General features: G+C 37.0%; 1 protein-coding gene across 1 annotated transcript; it reads right to left on the reverse strand.

Moving 5' to 3' along the window:
- Positions 1–559: 559 nt before the first annotated feature.
- On the reverse strand, positions 560–13,682 carry LOC126752543 (protein phosphatase PHLPP-like protein). Its single transcript, XM_050463433.1, has 3 exons — positions 13,263–13,682; positions 5,641–5,794; positions 560–5,021 (listed from the first exon to the last, which is right to left on the reverse strand). The coding sequence occupies exons 1-3, from the start codon at positions 13,431–13,433 to the stop codon at positions 2,464–2,466; spliced, it is 2,883 nt and encodes a 960-aa protein (XP_050319390.1). The 5' UTR covers positions 13,434–13,682; the 3' UTR covers positions 560–2,463.
- Positions 13,683–15,633: the final 1,951 nt, after the last annotated feature.

Here is a 15,633-nt window from a genome sequence, read left to right on the forward strand (position 1 = left end):
TTCGGAGATTACATTGTTGTCTTAGAAAATAATCTATACCAAATTTGGTGAAGATACATTGTCAAATGTGAAAGTTTTCCATACAAGAACTTGATTCCGATCGTTCAGTTTATATGGTAGCTATATGCTATAGTTAACCGATCTGACCAATTTCTTCGGAGGTTACATTGTTGCCTTAGATAATAATCTGTACCAAATTTGGTGCAGATACATTGTCAAATGTGAAAGTTTTCCATACAAGAACTTGATTCCGATCGTTCAGTTCATATGGCAGCTGTATGTTATAGTGGTCCGATATCGGCCGTTCCGACAAATGAGCAGCTTCTTGAAGAGAAAATGACGTTTGCAAAATTTCAAAAGGATATCTTAAAAACTGAGGGACTAGTTTGTATATATACAGACAGACGGACAGACGGACAGACAGACGGACATGGCTAAATCGACTCAGCTCAACATACTGATCATTTATATATATACTTTATAAGGACTCCGACGCTTCCTTCTGTTTGTTACAAACTTCGTGACAAAGCTTAATATACCCTGTTCAGGGTATAATAATTCATACAGGTGAAAAATGAAAAATGAAATAAAAGAAATCTGTTAATCCAGAATTAAGAACAGAAAAATTAGAATAAAAATAAGGAAAAAATATTTACATAGCTACATAATTATTCGTCGCTACTTGATAACAAGCGCAATTGTTTGCGACGAACTGAACTAAAGTCGGTATCAAGGCTGGAGATATCCATTTCAGCAATGTAAATATCATGCGAACAAAATGTGTAGGTAAGAGTTATCGAATAAGTTGATTTCCCAGTTACTACTATGTACATATGTTCATTTCAGTAATGGTGCTAAGTGTGGTAAAAACAAAGATAATTACAAGACAGTTATTTTGAAACCGTACTAGATTAAAAGTTTTTTACAAAAAAATTTGTTTTTTTCGACTGTGTTACTTCAAATCCGTGTAAAAAGAAACCGTGTAAAAAAAGAGTTGGGTGTACAAGTACAGCATTGATACGCTTCATACCCAAACCATTGACCAAAATGGCTGCAACTCAATATTTAAAGTAAACTCATTGCTAATTTTTTTACAATGGTAAAAATTGTCAGAAAAATCTTTCAATTGACATATGGAGATACATACTAGTATATAAAATTTTTTTTTCCTGGACGCATTTAAACTCTTTCGATTTCAAATCTGACAAATGCGATTTAGCATTAAAATCAAATAATTCATTTTTGAATAAACGTCATTCGAGTTTTATAACCAACTTTTTTATTCAGATTTTGTTTGGTCTATATATAAAGCTTTTCAGTTACGAATGGTGATGAAATATTTGAAATAAAGACAAATTTTAATTTTTATTTTTATTGTATTTCTTAATGAATGTATTTTCAAAAAGGGTAATACTAGGGGGATGTTCGAGTCTCAATCACTGCGGCAATATTGCAGAGCATCATGTTCGACGCAAAAATGTAGCGACTTTTGCAAATGTCAAACGTTCGAGGAACTCAAATTTTGACATTTCTTGCGCGCAAAAGTGACAAAATCGGCATCAACAAAATGTATGATGGAAAAAATGAGGCAAGCGAAATCGCTCTTTATTTTTGTTTATAACAAATTATTATCATTGTATTTCACGAGACATCCGAAAATGTGATAAATATATACATACATATATGGAGGATAAAATCGAATTGTTTTAAGAAGTTTTGCGATTTTACTATTGCCCTCTTCTTTAAAATTTCGGTCATAAGCCACTTTTTTACGAAAAAAACTTTGTTTCCTTGCTTTTTTGCATTTAAGATTAATTATCCACCAAGTTATCCACTGTTAAATTGATTAAAAATTCAGTTTTAAGACTTCTTAATTTTCACTTCTTCAATGCACCTGCACGCCGCGCAATATATTTGCAAAATATTTGTTTAAGTATCAGCTGAGTATCTGCAAAAAAACATCAGGGTTGCAATATTGCCGCAGTTATTTGCTTGCTCGAACATTCCTAGTTTATAAATAGTAACAATAGGTCATCTTTATATTATCAACTTATGATCAGAGATTCATTAAAACTTCTACTTAATCAATTAATGCAATAAGAAATATAAACAATTTTTACACCGCCGGGTAGAGGGACTTCATTTCAAAAAGAATGGAATGCATTTCGAGTTGAGCGCTTAAGTTGATAATATTAGTATAATGTCAAATTATATGTCAATATAAATTGCAACATAAACAGTTGTCAAAACTGTTATATTGAATTGAAAAATATGCACCGGATATTACTTATATAAGAGTGAGACGTAACTTTTTCTTTTTATTATGGCAACCCTTTTCAAAGATTTGTTTTGCTTCAAGCACAATAAATTTCATAAAAAAAATTTCTTTAACAGTTAAAATTATAAAGAGAAATACGAACACCCTACGACATATACAAATATAGATAATATATGTATGTACATCTAGAGCTCTGTAGTCGCTATACCCCAATATTTTTTCATGCGATCCTCCTGTTCATCGTACTCGTCATCTTCCTCATTGAACGCTGTGCGATCCTGTGTAACTGTGAAATCATACTCCAAATTGTATGGCATCAGACGTTGTAATGAACCAAAGTAGGCAGCATTGGGGCCACCACTCCACTTCGAGTTGAGACCAACATTAACCGAATTTTGACTTTTCGATTCGAAGAGATTATAACGGGATTGCGTTTGAAATGAACGACAGCTGCCGAAGTGTTTTGACAGGAAAGATACTTGCTGTTGATGTTTCTGCTGTTGCTGCTGTTGTTGTCGCTGCTGCTGACGTTTCTCCTGATGTTTGTGTGTAAATGTTGTGAGCGGTTTTTTAATTTCACTGTACAACAGTTGCGGCGAACTATGCGATATAAAGCGATTGCCAAAAGTTTTTATTAAATTACTCTCCTTATATTCACTTTTATCCAGACTGATATTAAGTTCCGCCGGCAATTCACTATTATGATTTTTTGTTATCGATTTGGATATTGTGTTGAGTTCTTTGTCGAAGAGTAGTTGTGTATTTTGTTCCAACATGTATTCCCAACATTTGAATTGTTCCTCTGACAGCACTGAATCGGTTTCATGTAAAATTTCCAATTCATCATCGTCCTCTTCTAGCACATGTTCGGTTGCAAAGGCATATTCCTCGCCGTTTACACCCTTATTCAGAAAGTTTTGCACTTGATCGCTTTGGCCACTCGGCGAGGAACGATCGCTTTTCAGCATTGCGCCCATTAAGACTTGACGCGGTGAACAGCGACCAATTAGACGTTGACTACCGATCGAGTGCTTATCATCACAGTTCATATTTTGTGTGATGGGATTCTTGCGTACCGTTTGCTTTAGCTCTTTCAACAGATCATCCACATCGGTGCCGATATATCTGAAACGTACTATTATAACGCTCAGATTCTCATCTGCGCCGAAGCTTTGAGCAATATCTTGTAAACGTTTGGCAGCTAAAACTATATTTTCTTCACGTCGTATCTCCTGTGTAACGCGTTCTATATCCATAACACGCCAAATGTTCGCATTACAGAGCACTAAGAACTCATCGTCGTTGCTTAAAAACGTTTCGTGTATTGTGGGATCAGTGATGACCGCATTGGCTGAGTCCTTAAAATTATCGGCATGTGACAACGACGTATTATAACTGTCACCTGTCAGGCAAATTGTCGACGTTTTACGCACAAGATGCGCTTCTATATTACCAATACTGGCGACGCGTAAAATGAAACGTTTACTGCGCTTTGGTCTCATATAATCTTTGAAGCCTGCGCTCTCTTTGGCAATGTGACACAACGCAATATGCAGATCATCACAGCCTCTCTCACTTGCCAAGCGCTGATAGACCGACAATACTGTATATTTCATATATTCTTTAGCTGTTTCTTTTACACTACGCTCGTGTAATAATATTTGTGGCACCAAATTAACGAATGTCGTGTTGAGTGCACCCAGAGTGGCCGATTCGAGCATACCAAAAAGACCTTCATCTTCAGCGAAATTACACAGACGTATTTGTTTAACTAACAATTTTCGACATTTCCCAATCGTCTCGGTAAATCCGGTCATCCAGGGCTGTCGCAAGACATTACTATCTTTCATTTCCGCCAATTTGTTTGTGGGCAAGCAAGCGCGATTTTTACCGCTCACATCCACAAAGCTCATTTTCTTCAAAGACTGACACATCTGCACTTGTCGCTCGTCGAATTGCAATTGTAGATTGCATGACAGATCCAAGTATTTTATATTCTTTGGCATAATACTCAAGAGATTTACGTGATCCAAATGATTGTGTGCCAAATCCAAAACTTTCAAATTCGCTAATTTCGTAAGACTTGGCGTTGTGTGTAGCAGATTCGAATGTAAACGTAAAACTTCCAATTTCGTGAGCACGCAAATATTTTCAGGTAGATTTTGTAGTTTATTCCCCGATAAGACGAGCACCTCTAAATCAGTCCAATTTCGTATAATATTTTCAGGTAGTTCACGTATGTTATTATAAGCTGCGTGTATGATGCGTAACTGTCTCGCACGCACAAAAGTGGAGAATATATTCTCATTCAGATTATTATTAGAGAGATATAACTCTTCCAAGCACCAGTTATCTTTGATGTCTTGACTATCCCCGACCGCACACAAGTTATTACACGAGACATTCAGAAGTCTCAGTGTTTTATGCGTGATGGCAAAGAAGTTGTCTGGTAATTTTTGTAATTTATTGCATTGCAAGTATAAATTTCCAACGGCACCGAAAATTAGTGTTGAAATATTCAGGGTTGTTAGCTGATTGTAGGCCAAACTGAATGTATGTAATTTACGAAATCCATCTGTAGCGAATATGTTGTCAATGGTCCAGAGACGGTTGTGTTCGACATATAAACTCTCTAAATTATAGCAGGCTCCCAACCAATCCGGTAGTTCTTCGAAATCATTGTATGAAATGTCAATATTTACAAGATGAGTTGGCGGTGATAGCGCTTTTATTGTAGCAAGATCTGCGAAAGAGGAATAAATTTAGTTATGGAAAATAAACGTTCCAAGATGGTTTGAGGTGCGAGTTCTGCACACAGGAAAACCTAACAACAAATCTAAAACAGACAGTGTTAAACATCTTTATCTATTTCGAAAAAAGGCTCGAATCGGAGAAAAACTTCTGATAATAACATTAAAGTCTTAGTTTTACTGCGCCCAATAGCAATTACGAGGTTCGCCGATGAAAACTTCAACTTTTGCTTCTCGTGAGTGTTTTTTCGAATAGTCCTCAATAGTCATTATTTTTACAGTAGGCATTCGAAATTCTAACATCATTGAAGAAAAAAATTATTCCTCCATAAATTCACATGAACGCAAGGATTCAAATCCGGAGATAACCAACTTAAATTAAATATTAATGGGTCGCCGATTCCTCCCTTATAGTCCCCGTAATAAGCAAAACATTTTGCATATAACACAAAACTCGGTACCTACTCTTTTTAGGTCAACTTGTAATGATGCAGCCGGTAATCTTTTTACATGTTACAACAAATGACCACATGCTGCATCCGGATCTTATACATGATCTACTAAATAGTCGGCTTTTCTCTCTACTTAAATTGAAAAATAAATAATACTTACTGTTGTGTCTTGCCGTTACTGTTTTTAAACTTTTTCCATTCATTATCAATTCTTTCAATTTGTTATGATTGCAAGTGAGGGTCTCAAGTTGTGCCAAAGAGCTCAAATCAAGTATATCCATGCCATTATCAGTGATTTCCAATTCTTTTAAAAACTAAAAAGAAAATAAATTTAGAAATTAATTTTGGAGTTATCTTATGGGATCCATTATAAAATCCTACTGCAGAAGTTGTGGTGGCGAAACAGAGGCGTTTCCAAATTAACTTAATAGGAAATATATTTCGATGTTGTTGAGAGAGTTACCAGGTTAACTGATGGTAATATGATACCCATATATTACCATAGATTTTTAACAGAGGTAAGAAGTTAGTCTAACTCTTGCCTAATGCAGTTAACCACCAGCTGAAAACCTATATAGAAAGAAAAATGCTTGAGTTGGAGTGACCAAGACCAAGTCCATAGATTTCATATTTATAGCTGAAGTGGTCGGTTAACCCCAATGATTCCATTTAGAGCAGTATCTTAAACGTTTATTGCTGTTTTCCACTCCATTCGGTTGTATTTAAGTTGTAGCAACTCAACTTCAGTTAAAATGTAATTTTCAAATAATCGGTCACAAGCGTCGATCGAATGTTGGATTCTGAGCAATTTTTGGTCGTCAGTCAATTTGTGCGGAACAAACCGTGCACACACCTTTCATAAGCCCAATTGTTCGCTCAAAATGCGATAAATCGATGTTTTAGAGATGTTCAATTCCATTTCCATGATTTCGGCTGATTTTTGATGAATTCACGCACAGTTTCGATGGAATTTCTGGTGATCACGGATTTTGATTGGCCCACATGTTTATCGCCATTTATGTCCTAACGACCACTTTGAAAACGTTGGAACCACTCGTGCACTCTGCTACGGGATAGGCAATCATCGCCATAACTTCTTTCATCAATTGAAACGTTTCAGTAAAAGTTTTACCAATTTTAAAATTTAATGTTGGCTCTTTGTTCGATGCTCATTTTCGCTCTGATAGCACAAACATACTAACACTTAAAACGCAATAACTTTACTTCCAATCTATGAAATGTCATGAAATTCTCACTGGACAATCGATAAAGATAGCAGATTCTAACGTACCATTCGACATATAGATGGCGCCACCAGGAGGCGCTAGATTCAAAAAGTCCTGTTTACTTTGGAACGCACCTTGTAGTTATTGCTCACGAAAGGATGAATAATTATTAAAAGGGACATTCATTCTGATTTATATTGTGATGACAAAAATTTTAGGACAAAACTGATGTGCTGCGCATAAGAAAAAACCTTCGTGATCGCTCAAATCCGTTCAAACTTCCCAACCCCAAGTAAGCCAAAGTTTTATAGACAATTAAATGGCTTTTAAATAATGTTTATTGCAGATTTATAAGTTATTTTCGTTTAAATGAGGAATCAATTTTTTTTTTTTACTAAACAAGGATGAAGGAACGTTAACAAAAATTCTCCATTCTCTTGTTGTCGGTAGTTATTAAGAATGCTTTTTAAATGATTTTAACTTTAGGCAGAAACAACCTACGATATCTACAGTTGTTGCAAAACCTGCGTTTAATTTTATTGAACACCATATCCGTATTAATGCATAGTAGATATAACACCAATGGCTGAAGAGGAGCAAAACGCTTCAAAAAATAACTTATTAAAAATAGTTGAAATTATAAATAAAATAGTTCTTTTGACCCATTTTCTTTGATATTTCCTTTAAATAATTTCATTAAGGTTTACCTTTAACTGCTATTTAGCAATTGACATTTTTTAATACTCTAGTCAACCCCATTGGGCCAGAATTGAAAACCGTAATACCAAGAAAGTTAAAGTTTGTCAACACTCCAACCGAAAATGTTTTTTGTTGGTTGAGTTAAAACCATAATACCAAATTTCATAACTTGAACCAAAAGGCTGTTGTGTTGAAAACCGTAATACGTACATACATTATTTTAGCTTTAAATTTTAGGTTTTATTCAGCTATTTAGAATATTTCGATTTGGTCTAATATGCACCGTTGTTTTTTGATAACATGTTGCCTTTTTTATACAGAGTATTATAGCTTTGTTTACCTAACGATTGCACTACGTATCACCTAAAACTAATCGCTATAGATATAGGGTTATATATGTATATATAAAGGATCAGGATAAAGAGAAAAGTTGAAATCCGGTTGACTGTCTGTCTGACCGTCCGTGCGAGCTGTAACTTGAGTAAAAATTGAGATATCTCGATTAAACTTGGTATGTGGGTTACTTAGTACAAAAACATTTTCGAGTTCGTGGATGGGCGTAATCGGACCACTGCCACGAACACAAATCGCCATTAACCGAAAACACATAAAATGCCATAACTAAGCACTCAAATAAGATATAAACCTGTAATTTGGACAGAGAATCGCAGTAGCAAGGAGCACCTGTGGACAAAATTTTTTTGAAAAAGTGGGCGTGGCACCCCCAATGTACACACAACCAAATTTGCTAAGTATAAATCTTATAAGAACTTCTGCCAACACTAAGGATTTCAGGCCCATCAGCCTCTCCTCCTTTTTACTAAAAACTTTGGAGAGACTGCTGGACTGGTATTTAAGAAGGCGCATTCCGAGAGACTATCTATCAGAAGCGCAACATCGTATCGTAAAGGAAGGTCAGTGGACACTGCCCTGCACACTATCGTGTCGTGGCTTGAGGAAGCAATTGAGGCTAAGGACTTCGCTGTTGGGACCTTCCTTGATATTGAGGGAGCTTTCAACTATGTCCTGCCAGAGGCAGTCGTAACTGCTCTAGACGGTCTTGGGGTTGAATCGAACCTCAAGCACCTCATTTTCAGTCTTCTGTGCGACAGAGTGGTCGAAACAGAATGGGGCAGCGCAAGCGTGCGGTGGAATGTGAGCAGGGGAACCCCTCAGTGGGGGTTCTCTCTCGTCTTCTATGGATCCTAGTCGTTAACGACCTTCTCAAAAAACTAGAGGATCTTGGCTGTCAGGTGTTTGCCTATGCAGACGATGTAGCACTTATGGTGAAAGGAAAGTTTCTAAGCACCGTGTATGAGTTGACGCAGGGATATCTCAGCGTTGTAACAAAATGGGCGGTCGGAAGTGAACTCGCCATCAATCCAAATAAAAGCGAAATGGTTTTATTTTTCAGAAGATACAAGATTCCTGTGGCACCGTTGCCGCAAGTGGGAGGTATTCGCCTGCAACCGGCGGATACAGTGAAGTATTTAAGGCTCATCCTAGATAAGAAACTTTCATGGAAGCCGAATATCGAGGAGAGAGCCGAAAAGGCATCGATTGCCCTATACTGCTGTAGAGAGGACCACCTTCGGTGAGAGGGGCAGTAAGCTTCTTTACGGATGGGTCAAAGCTTGGGGGGAAGGGTGGTGGAGGGGTTTACTGTCGGGAGCTCTCTATCAAATCCAGCTTCAGACTTCCCGACTATTGCAGTGTCTTCCAGGCTGAGGTTGCAGCCATCAAGGTAGCAGCAGATTTGCTGCTCAGGAGAGTGTCTACCTTCAGAGAAGTGACCATTCACTCAGATGGCAGAGCGGCGATACTAGCCTTGAACTCATTCACAGTGCGTTCAGGGTTGGTCGGAGAGTGTCTAGCGTCACTGTGCCGGGCCACAGCGGAATCGCAGGTAACTGCAAAGCTGATGAGCTAGCATGGAAAGGCACCCTAGAATCGTTATCGGTAGAATGGGACGGGTCGGTGCTCCTGCATCTTCTTGTGTTCTACTACTGGATAGCTGGGCCTCGCGGCTGCTTGGTCAGCGCTGGGCCAGCATTAGTACCTGCGCGGTTGCAAAAGCCTTTTGGCCCAAGATAGATCGCATGAGATCTAGTGATCTCTTTGTCCTCAGCAAGGCTAGCCTCTCATTATTGATGGGGCTCTTGACGGGCCACTGCCCTATTGACATACATGCTGTAAGACTGAGAATCTTACAGGACGCCGCATGCAGAAGCTGCTTGGAAGAAGATATGGTAGAAACTAGCCAGCACTTCCTTCTTGACTGCCCTGCTTTTGGGAGATCAAGACTTAGACGCTTGGGGGCACATACCTTCAGACATCCCACCAATCTGGAGGGCGTAGAAATTAAGCGCCTTTGCAAATTTGTATTGGCTACTAAGCAGTTTTGCCGATCTTTAAGTCCGAACACGGTAGTTCTATTTTCAATGGCTTCATAAAGGACTACATTAGTCCACGTGCGATCTCTGATCAGCCATCTAAACTAACCTAACCTACCAACACTCTGAAAATGGATGACATCGAAGGATAACCCCGCTCATATAATGGTAAATAAAATACGCCAGAAGCATTAAATTTTACCTCCAAGATGGTATGAGAAGGCTTTATGATAGCTGGTGTGAAAATTGGACGATGGGCGTGGCACCGCCCACTTTTTGGTGAAATCTCATATCTCGGGACCCGACCAAACCGATTTCGACAAAATTTAATACGTGGCATTCTTCTTACATTCTTATGTCATATTGTGAAAATAAACGAAATTGGACAATAACCACGCCAGCTTCCCATATAGCAAAATCCACTTGATTCTTTTACTTTCCAGTACACAAATCAAGAAGCAATTATTATAACGGCATTAAACTTTGCACGAATAATGCCTTTAGTGTATGCTACCTTATGACTACAAATTTTTTTAATCCAACAGAAACTCTTCAAGCCCTTAGGTACCAAATATTAGGACCCCAGTACCTATAGCTGACTTTTGATCGAAAATATCGGTGAATGTGTGAGATATGTAATTGAAGTTCAGAGATAGTACTTTTCTGATAATGGTATATCTTCATGTCAAAAATGGGTTCAATCAGACCAATACTTCCCTTAGTCCCCATATACCTAGTATAAAGATAATCGAACTACCGGGTGACTTTGTACCGCATATATCGGCCAATATATGAGTTATCTCAATGAAAATGAGAGAGCGTGTTTTACTCATAACAGTGTATCTTTGTGCTTAAAGTAGATAAATTTGACTGAAAACTTTACTTACCGCCTGTCTTTACTTTATATGATTGGTTTTTAGTATATGACATGTTAATAGCATGCGGTATTGGGAAAAATAGATAAAATCTGGCCGATGCTACCCCGACTTCCATATGCTACCTGTGCCCAAAAAATAAGGTGACATTGTATTTATTTTGAAAATTCTTTTTTTATTCTTCCAAATCAATTTCATCCCCTTCAAAGTAATCCCCTCCCGATGCAATGCACTTATGCCAACGGATTTTCCAATCTTCGAAACACTGGTTGTAGTCACTTTCCGGGATAACCTTCAGTTCCGTCTTCGCTGCGGGTTGAATCTCCCCTATCGTATAAAAACGGTGTCCCCGGAGCGGTCTTTTGAGCTTGGTGAACAGCCAGAAGTCGCACGGTGCCAGATCAGGTGAATACGGTGGTTGCGGAACGATATGGGTTGAGTTTTTGGCGAAATGATCACGAATTACGAGGGCAGTATGGGATGGTGCATTATCGTGGTGTAAAAACCAAGAATTGTATTTCCACAATTCCGGCCTTTTTAGACGGATAGCGTTACGCAAACGACGCATAACGTTCAAATAATATTCCTTGTTGACTGTTTGACCGGTTGGAAGGAATTCATAATGCACAACACCACGATAATCGAAGAAAACAGTCAACATGACCTTGATTTTTGAGCGACTTTGGCGCGATTTATTTGGTCTCGGCTCTCTTTTCGCACGATATTCGCTCGATTGATCGGTTGTTTTGGGGTCGTAAGCATAGATCCAAGTCTCATCGCCAGTTATAATGCGTTTCATGACACCCTGGTAGTCGGAAAGCATCGTTTCACACACTTCAACGCGACGCCTTTTTTCCAAAAAATTCAATGTTTTCGGTACCAGTCGAGATTTGACGCGCTTGAGGCCCAAAACATCCTTCAAAATGGTATTGGCTGAGCCTTTCGATATGCCAACTTCATCAGCAAGGTCTCTAATTGTTAATCGACGGTTTTTCAACACCAAATCTTTGATTTATTGAACGTGAGCTTCGTCGGTTGAGGTTGATGGTCGCTCTTCGTCTTCGACACGTTCACGGCCGGCTTGGAACTCACTATACCACTTGTAAACATTTTTTTAGACATAGCCTCATCACCAAAGGCTTTCTGCATCATCCTCAACGTATCCGCAGCAGAAAATTGATTCCGTAAACAAAATTTAATGCAAATTCTTTGCTCAACAAATTTCGACATCGCAAAAAACGAAAAACTCACTTTTAGCCGCTCACAAAACGACACGTATTTCAAACACTAATGAATATTTTGACATGAAATTTGACATAAATGTGACTGACAGTAACTTCCAGTAGTATAATATACTACTGTGATCAAATTGAAAGGTGAATTTTAAATTTATACTTCGCGTGTTTTTCGAATCGATAAGTACATATTTTCTGTAAGTTGGTAGTACTGTTAGCGACATCTATACGTCAAAATATAATTAGTATTTGAGATCATTTAGCCACATTTTCAACTAATATCGCGTCGCAACTATCGCATGCGCCTAATTTACCTTCGTGTAATTTCTGGCTATTCAACAAATTCACATGACCACTCCAAGGACACCGGTTTGTATCAATTGAGCATATAAAAGCTGAATCGAAGAAGGCTCAGTGCTATGATGACTGGAAAAGGCATAAGTGTATTGCAGCGGGAGGGGATTACTTTGAAGAAAATGAAATGGACAAAATTCACGTTTCAATTTGATCACAGTAGTATATAGTATATGTATATATAAAATTGCTTGGATTTTGATTCTCACGCCGACGTTTTACACCATAAAGTATATCTCTGGCTTTGATTATTAAAAGTGTCAAGAATATAAAATGTTCGGTTGCATCCGAACATACATATATATTATATTCATATTTGTTTGAAAGTAATTTCATAATGTCACTCTTATACATTATAAACCCTCGATTCTATTGGCAAAAAAACTGAGATAGTCGATTTTCTTATGCTTCTCCTTTCGAGGAAAATTTAAATGACTCCAAACGGATTTTTGTGCAATATTTAGCTCATGGGCAATCGAAACAGACGATTTCTATTATATTATCATCGATATTTTCGGCACTTGACCTTCCAGAGTGTTGTGCATGCTTGTCATCAAAATTACTAGAACGAAATCGACGAAGCCCAAATTGCACATGAATGTCTACAACAGAATCAGAACCATAAACGCTATTCACGTTTTCAGCCACTTGGATTGCATTTTCACTTTTATCAGAAAAGATGTAATACATGGCGTATTTTCTCTTTGGTGGTAGCAAACAAAACTGAGTCAACCAATCAAAAAATTGTGAAATGAAGTTTACCATAACACAATCGCTCTTATAGAACGCGAGAAATATTTAGATTACTAAAGCCGTATATTGGAAAAATAATGGACTTCTTATTCGTTAAATTACTTTTTATATTATGTAAGAAAGGATAATGCAATTGCTAACTTTTGAGTCAAATAAAAACTACAGATGTAGCAAGAAAATGCAACAGACCGTGAAATTACTCAATATCCATAAAAGCAGTTTTCTTATTTTTTTATCCAACACTTACATCATAATTTCCGATTAATATATTTCCCCCAAGTTGAGTTTCATCGTAGCCTAGTTTCTTTTCATTTAAATTTGACTCCTTAACATTCGACTGCTCCAGAGTATTTGTTCTTATTTTCAACTTTGATCCCGTCATTTCGATGCAAGCCTTTTGCTTACCAGATTTAATCATTTTCTTTGAGGCACTTTACTGTTTTCGCAACAACTAAATGGGCACGCATCAGCGATTTCGAAATCACACACAATTCACTCTTTCTTGAATGTCGAATATTTTTGAAACACAACTTTGAACTTAACGAAAAACACCTTTATATTATGCCTTAAAAATAGGAGAATGTTTATAAGTTATTAATTATTTATTTATTAATGTTAATATTATTTATATTTTCTCTTTCTTGAAACACTTTTTGTGCTTCTAGATCTTTCAGCTGATCGTACTTTACTGAAAATGTATAGAGGTAAATAGTTACGCTTGGAAGAGTACGCACTTGTATACACCTGCCTTGCCAAGCTAACTTTGATGAGCACTTTGTGGTGGAAAACGAAAGGCACAAGCAAAGAAGAAGATGCACTGAAAAAAAAGTAGGTGTTTTCAAGCTTTCCATTTTTATATTCTTCAATTCGAGTTCCTACTTCTAAGTCTCTCTTCTTCTTTATTTGCGTAGCAGTAGTGCATCGATCAGAAAACCAAGTACGCGCCAGTCTTTGCTTCCAAGTCTCCTTTCTTACCTTGTAGCTGATCGGTACTGTACCTAAAACCATGTATTTTATATTATTAACATTCATTCAAAAGACATTAACTTGACAGCGTAGAGGTATTTGGTATTGATACTCGTATTTCTCGCACTGGCTTTATGATACATAGTGACAATGTGTAAAATAGAAAACAAGCAAAACGTAAATTCGGATGCTCCCAAGCTATAAAACCCTTCACAGGTACATTCAGCAACTTCATATGTATATTCAAATTTGAAAACGTATAATGGGCCGATCTAAACAATTCATTCGGATATATAAGGGTATAACAATAATCTATGACAAATTTCGTGCAGATATCTTATGATTTAAAAAAGTTTTCCATACAAAACCTTTGGTTTGATCGGAAATTTGAGCCGGACGAATATGGCTCACACACATCATCTATATATACACTTCCCTTTTAAATGTCAGGATTTGGCAACCGTAATGTTGCAAACTGGCGACTCACATCTTTATTGTAAAGTTTGACATCTTTGATGTTATACATACTCAGAACGTTTTGACATACGACCGTTATTTGTGTTGACTACAGTAACTAGAAATATTCTCAACCAAAAAATGGAATGAAACCGAGAATATTTTCAAGTGATTATTTTTTACATATTTCGACGTGGATTAACTCAGCAGCAGTGCATCGATGAACTTAAATTAGTCTTTGGTGATGAATATTCATCAAGGGCTAGTGTTTATCGATGGTATGATGAATTAAAACGAGGTCGTAAATCACACAAATAAATGCAAACTCTCACATATGTTTGAGTACTCAAAACAATAATTTGATGAGTCATCCACCGTATAGTCCTGACTTTGTACCGAATTATTTCTTTTATTTCCGTACGTAAAAATATAAACTAATAGATCGACGTTTTTCGACACCTGAAGAGGCGGTTGATGCATTCAGAACGCAAATTTTAGAGATACCTCATTCAGAGTGGTAAAAATGCTTAGAAAAATTGGATATTAATGGAGAATATTTTGATAAGCCGTGAGGCGATTTTCGATGATTAAAATTTGTTTTTTTACTCTAATCCCAAAATGTAAAAGGCAAATTACGTTTGCACAGTGAGCCAAAAAAAAAAATTGTACAAACAGATGGTGTGACCATGAAGTAACGTATCTCCAAAACTATTTAAACTTCCAAGTTGCATCCAAAAGTGAGAAAAAGACCGTTTTATTATTTTCATATTGTAATTGAAATTGATCTCAAAAACACCAGTTTTCTCAAAAAAAAATTTAAAAATTCCATAAAACCCCATGATATAAGTGTACAACTTGCATAAATTGACATTTTAACACTCTTTAAAAAAAATTATACTTTGTATGTACACCTTTGTCTTCTATGGTGGAGCAGCCTTAACCTCATTTTTATACTCTTGCTACAGAGTTTATAGTTTTCTTCACCTAACGGTTGAACGTATCACCTAAAACAAATCGAGATAGATATAGGGTTATACTATATACATATATGTATGTAAATGATCAGAATGACAAGAGAAATTGAAATCAGGTTGACTGTCTGTCTGTCTGTCCGTGCAAGCCGTAACTTGAGTAAAAATTGAGATATCTCGATGAAACTTGCTTGGTATGTGGGTTACTTAGTACAACAAAATTTC

This window comes from Bactrocera neohumeralis, chromosome 3 (genome assembly GCF_024586455.1).
Source record: "Bactrocera neohumeralis isolate Rockhampton chromosome 3, APGP_CSIRO_Bneo_wtdbg2-racon-allhic-juicebox.fasta_v2, whole genome shotgun sequence".
Classification (NCBI taxonomy): Eukaryota; Metazoa; Arthropoda; class Insecta; order Diptera; family Tephritidae; genus Bactrocera; species Bactrocera neohumeralis.

Excerpts from the sequence above, each read along its gene's own strand:
- LOC126752543 (XM_050463433.1), bottom strand. The coding sequence starts at position 13,433 with ATGATTAAATCTGGTAAGCAAAAGGCTTGCATCGAAATGACGGGATCA. Across the intron at positions 5,795-13,262 it reads TATTAATCGGAAATTATGAT|TTTTTAAAAGAATTGGAAAT; the intron begins GTAAGTGTTGGA and ends TTTTCTTTTTAG. Across the intron at positions 5,022-5,640 it reads AGTAACGGCAAGACACAACA|ATCTTGCTACAATAAAAGCG; the intron begins GTAAGTATTATT and ends CCTCTTTCGCAG.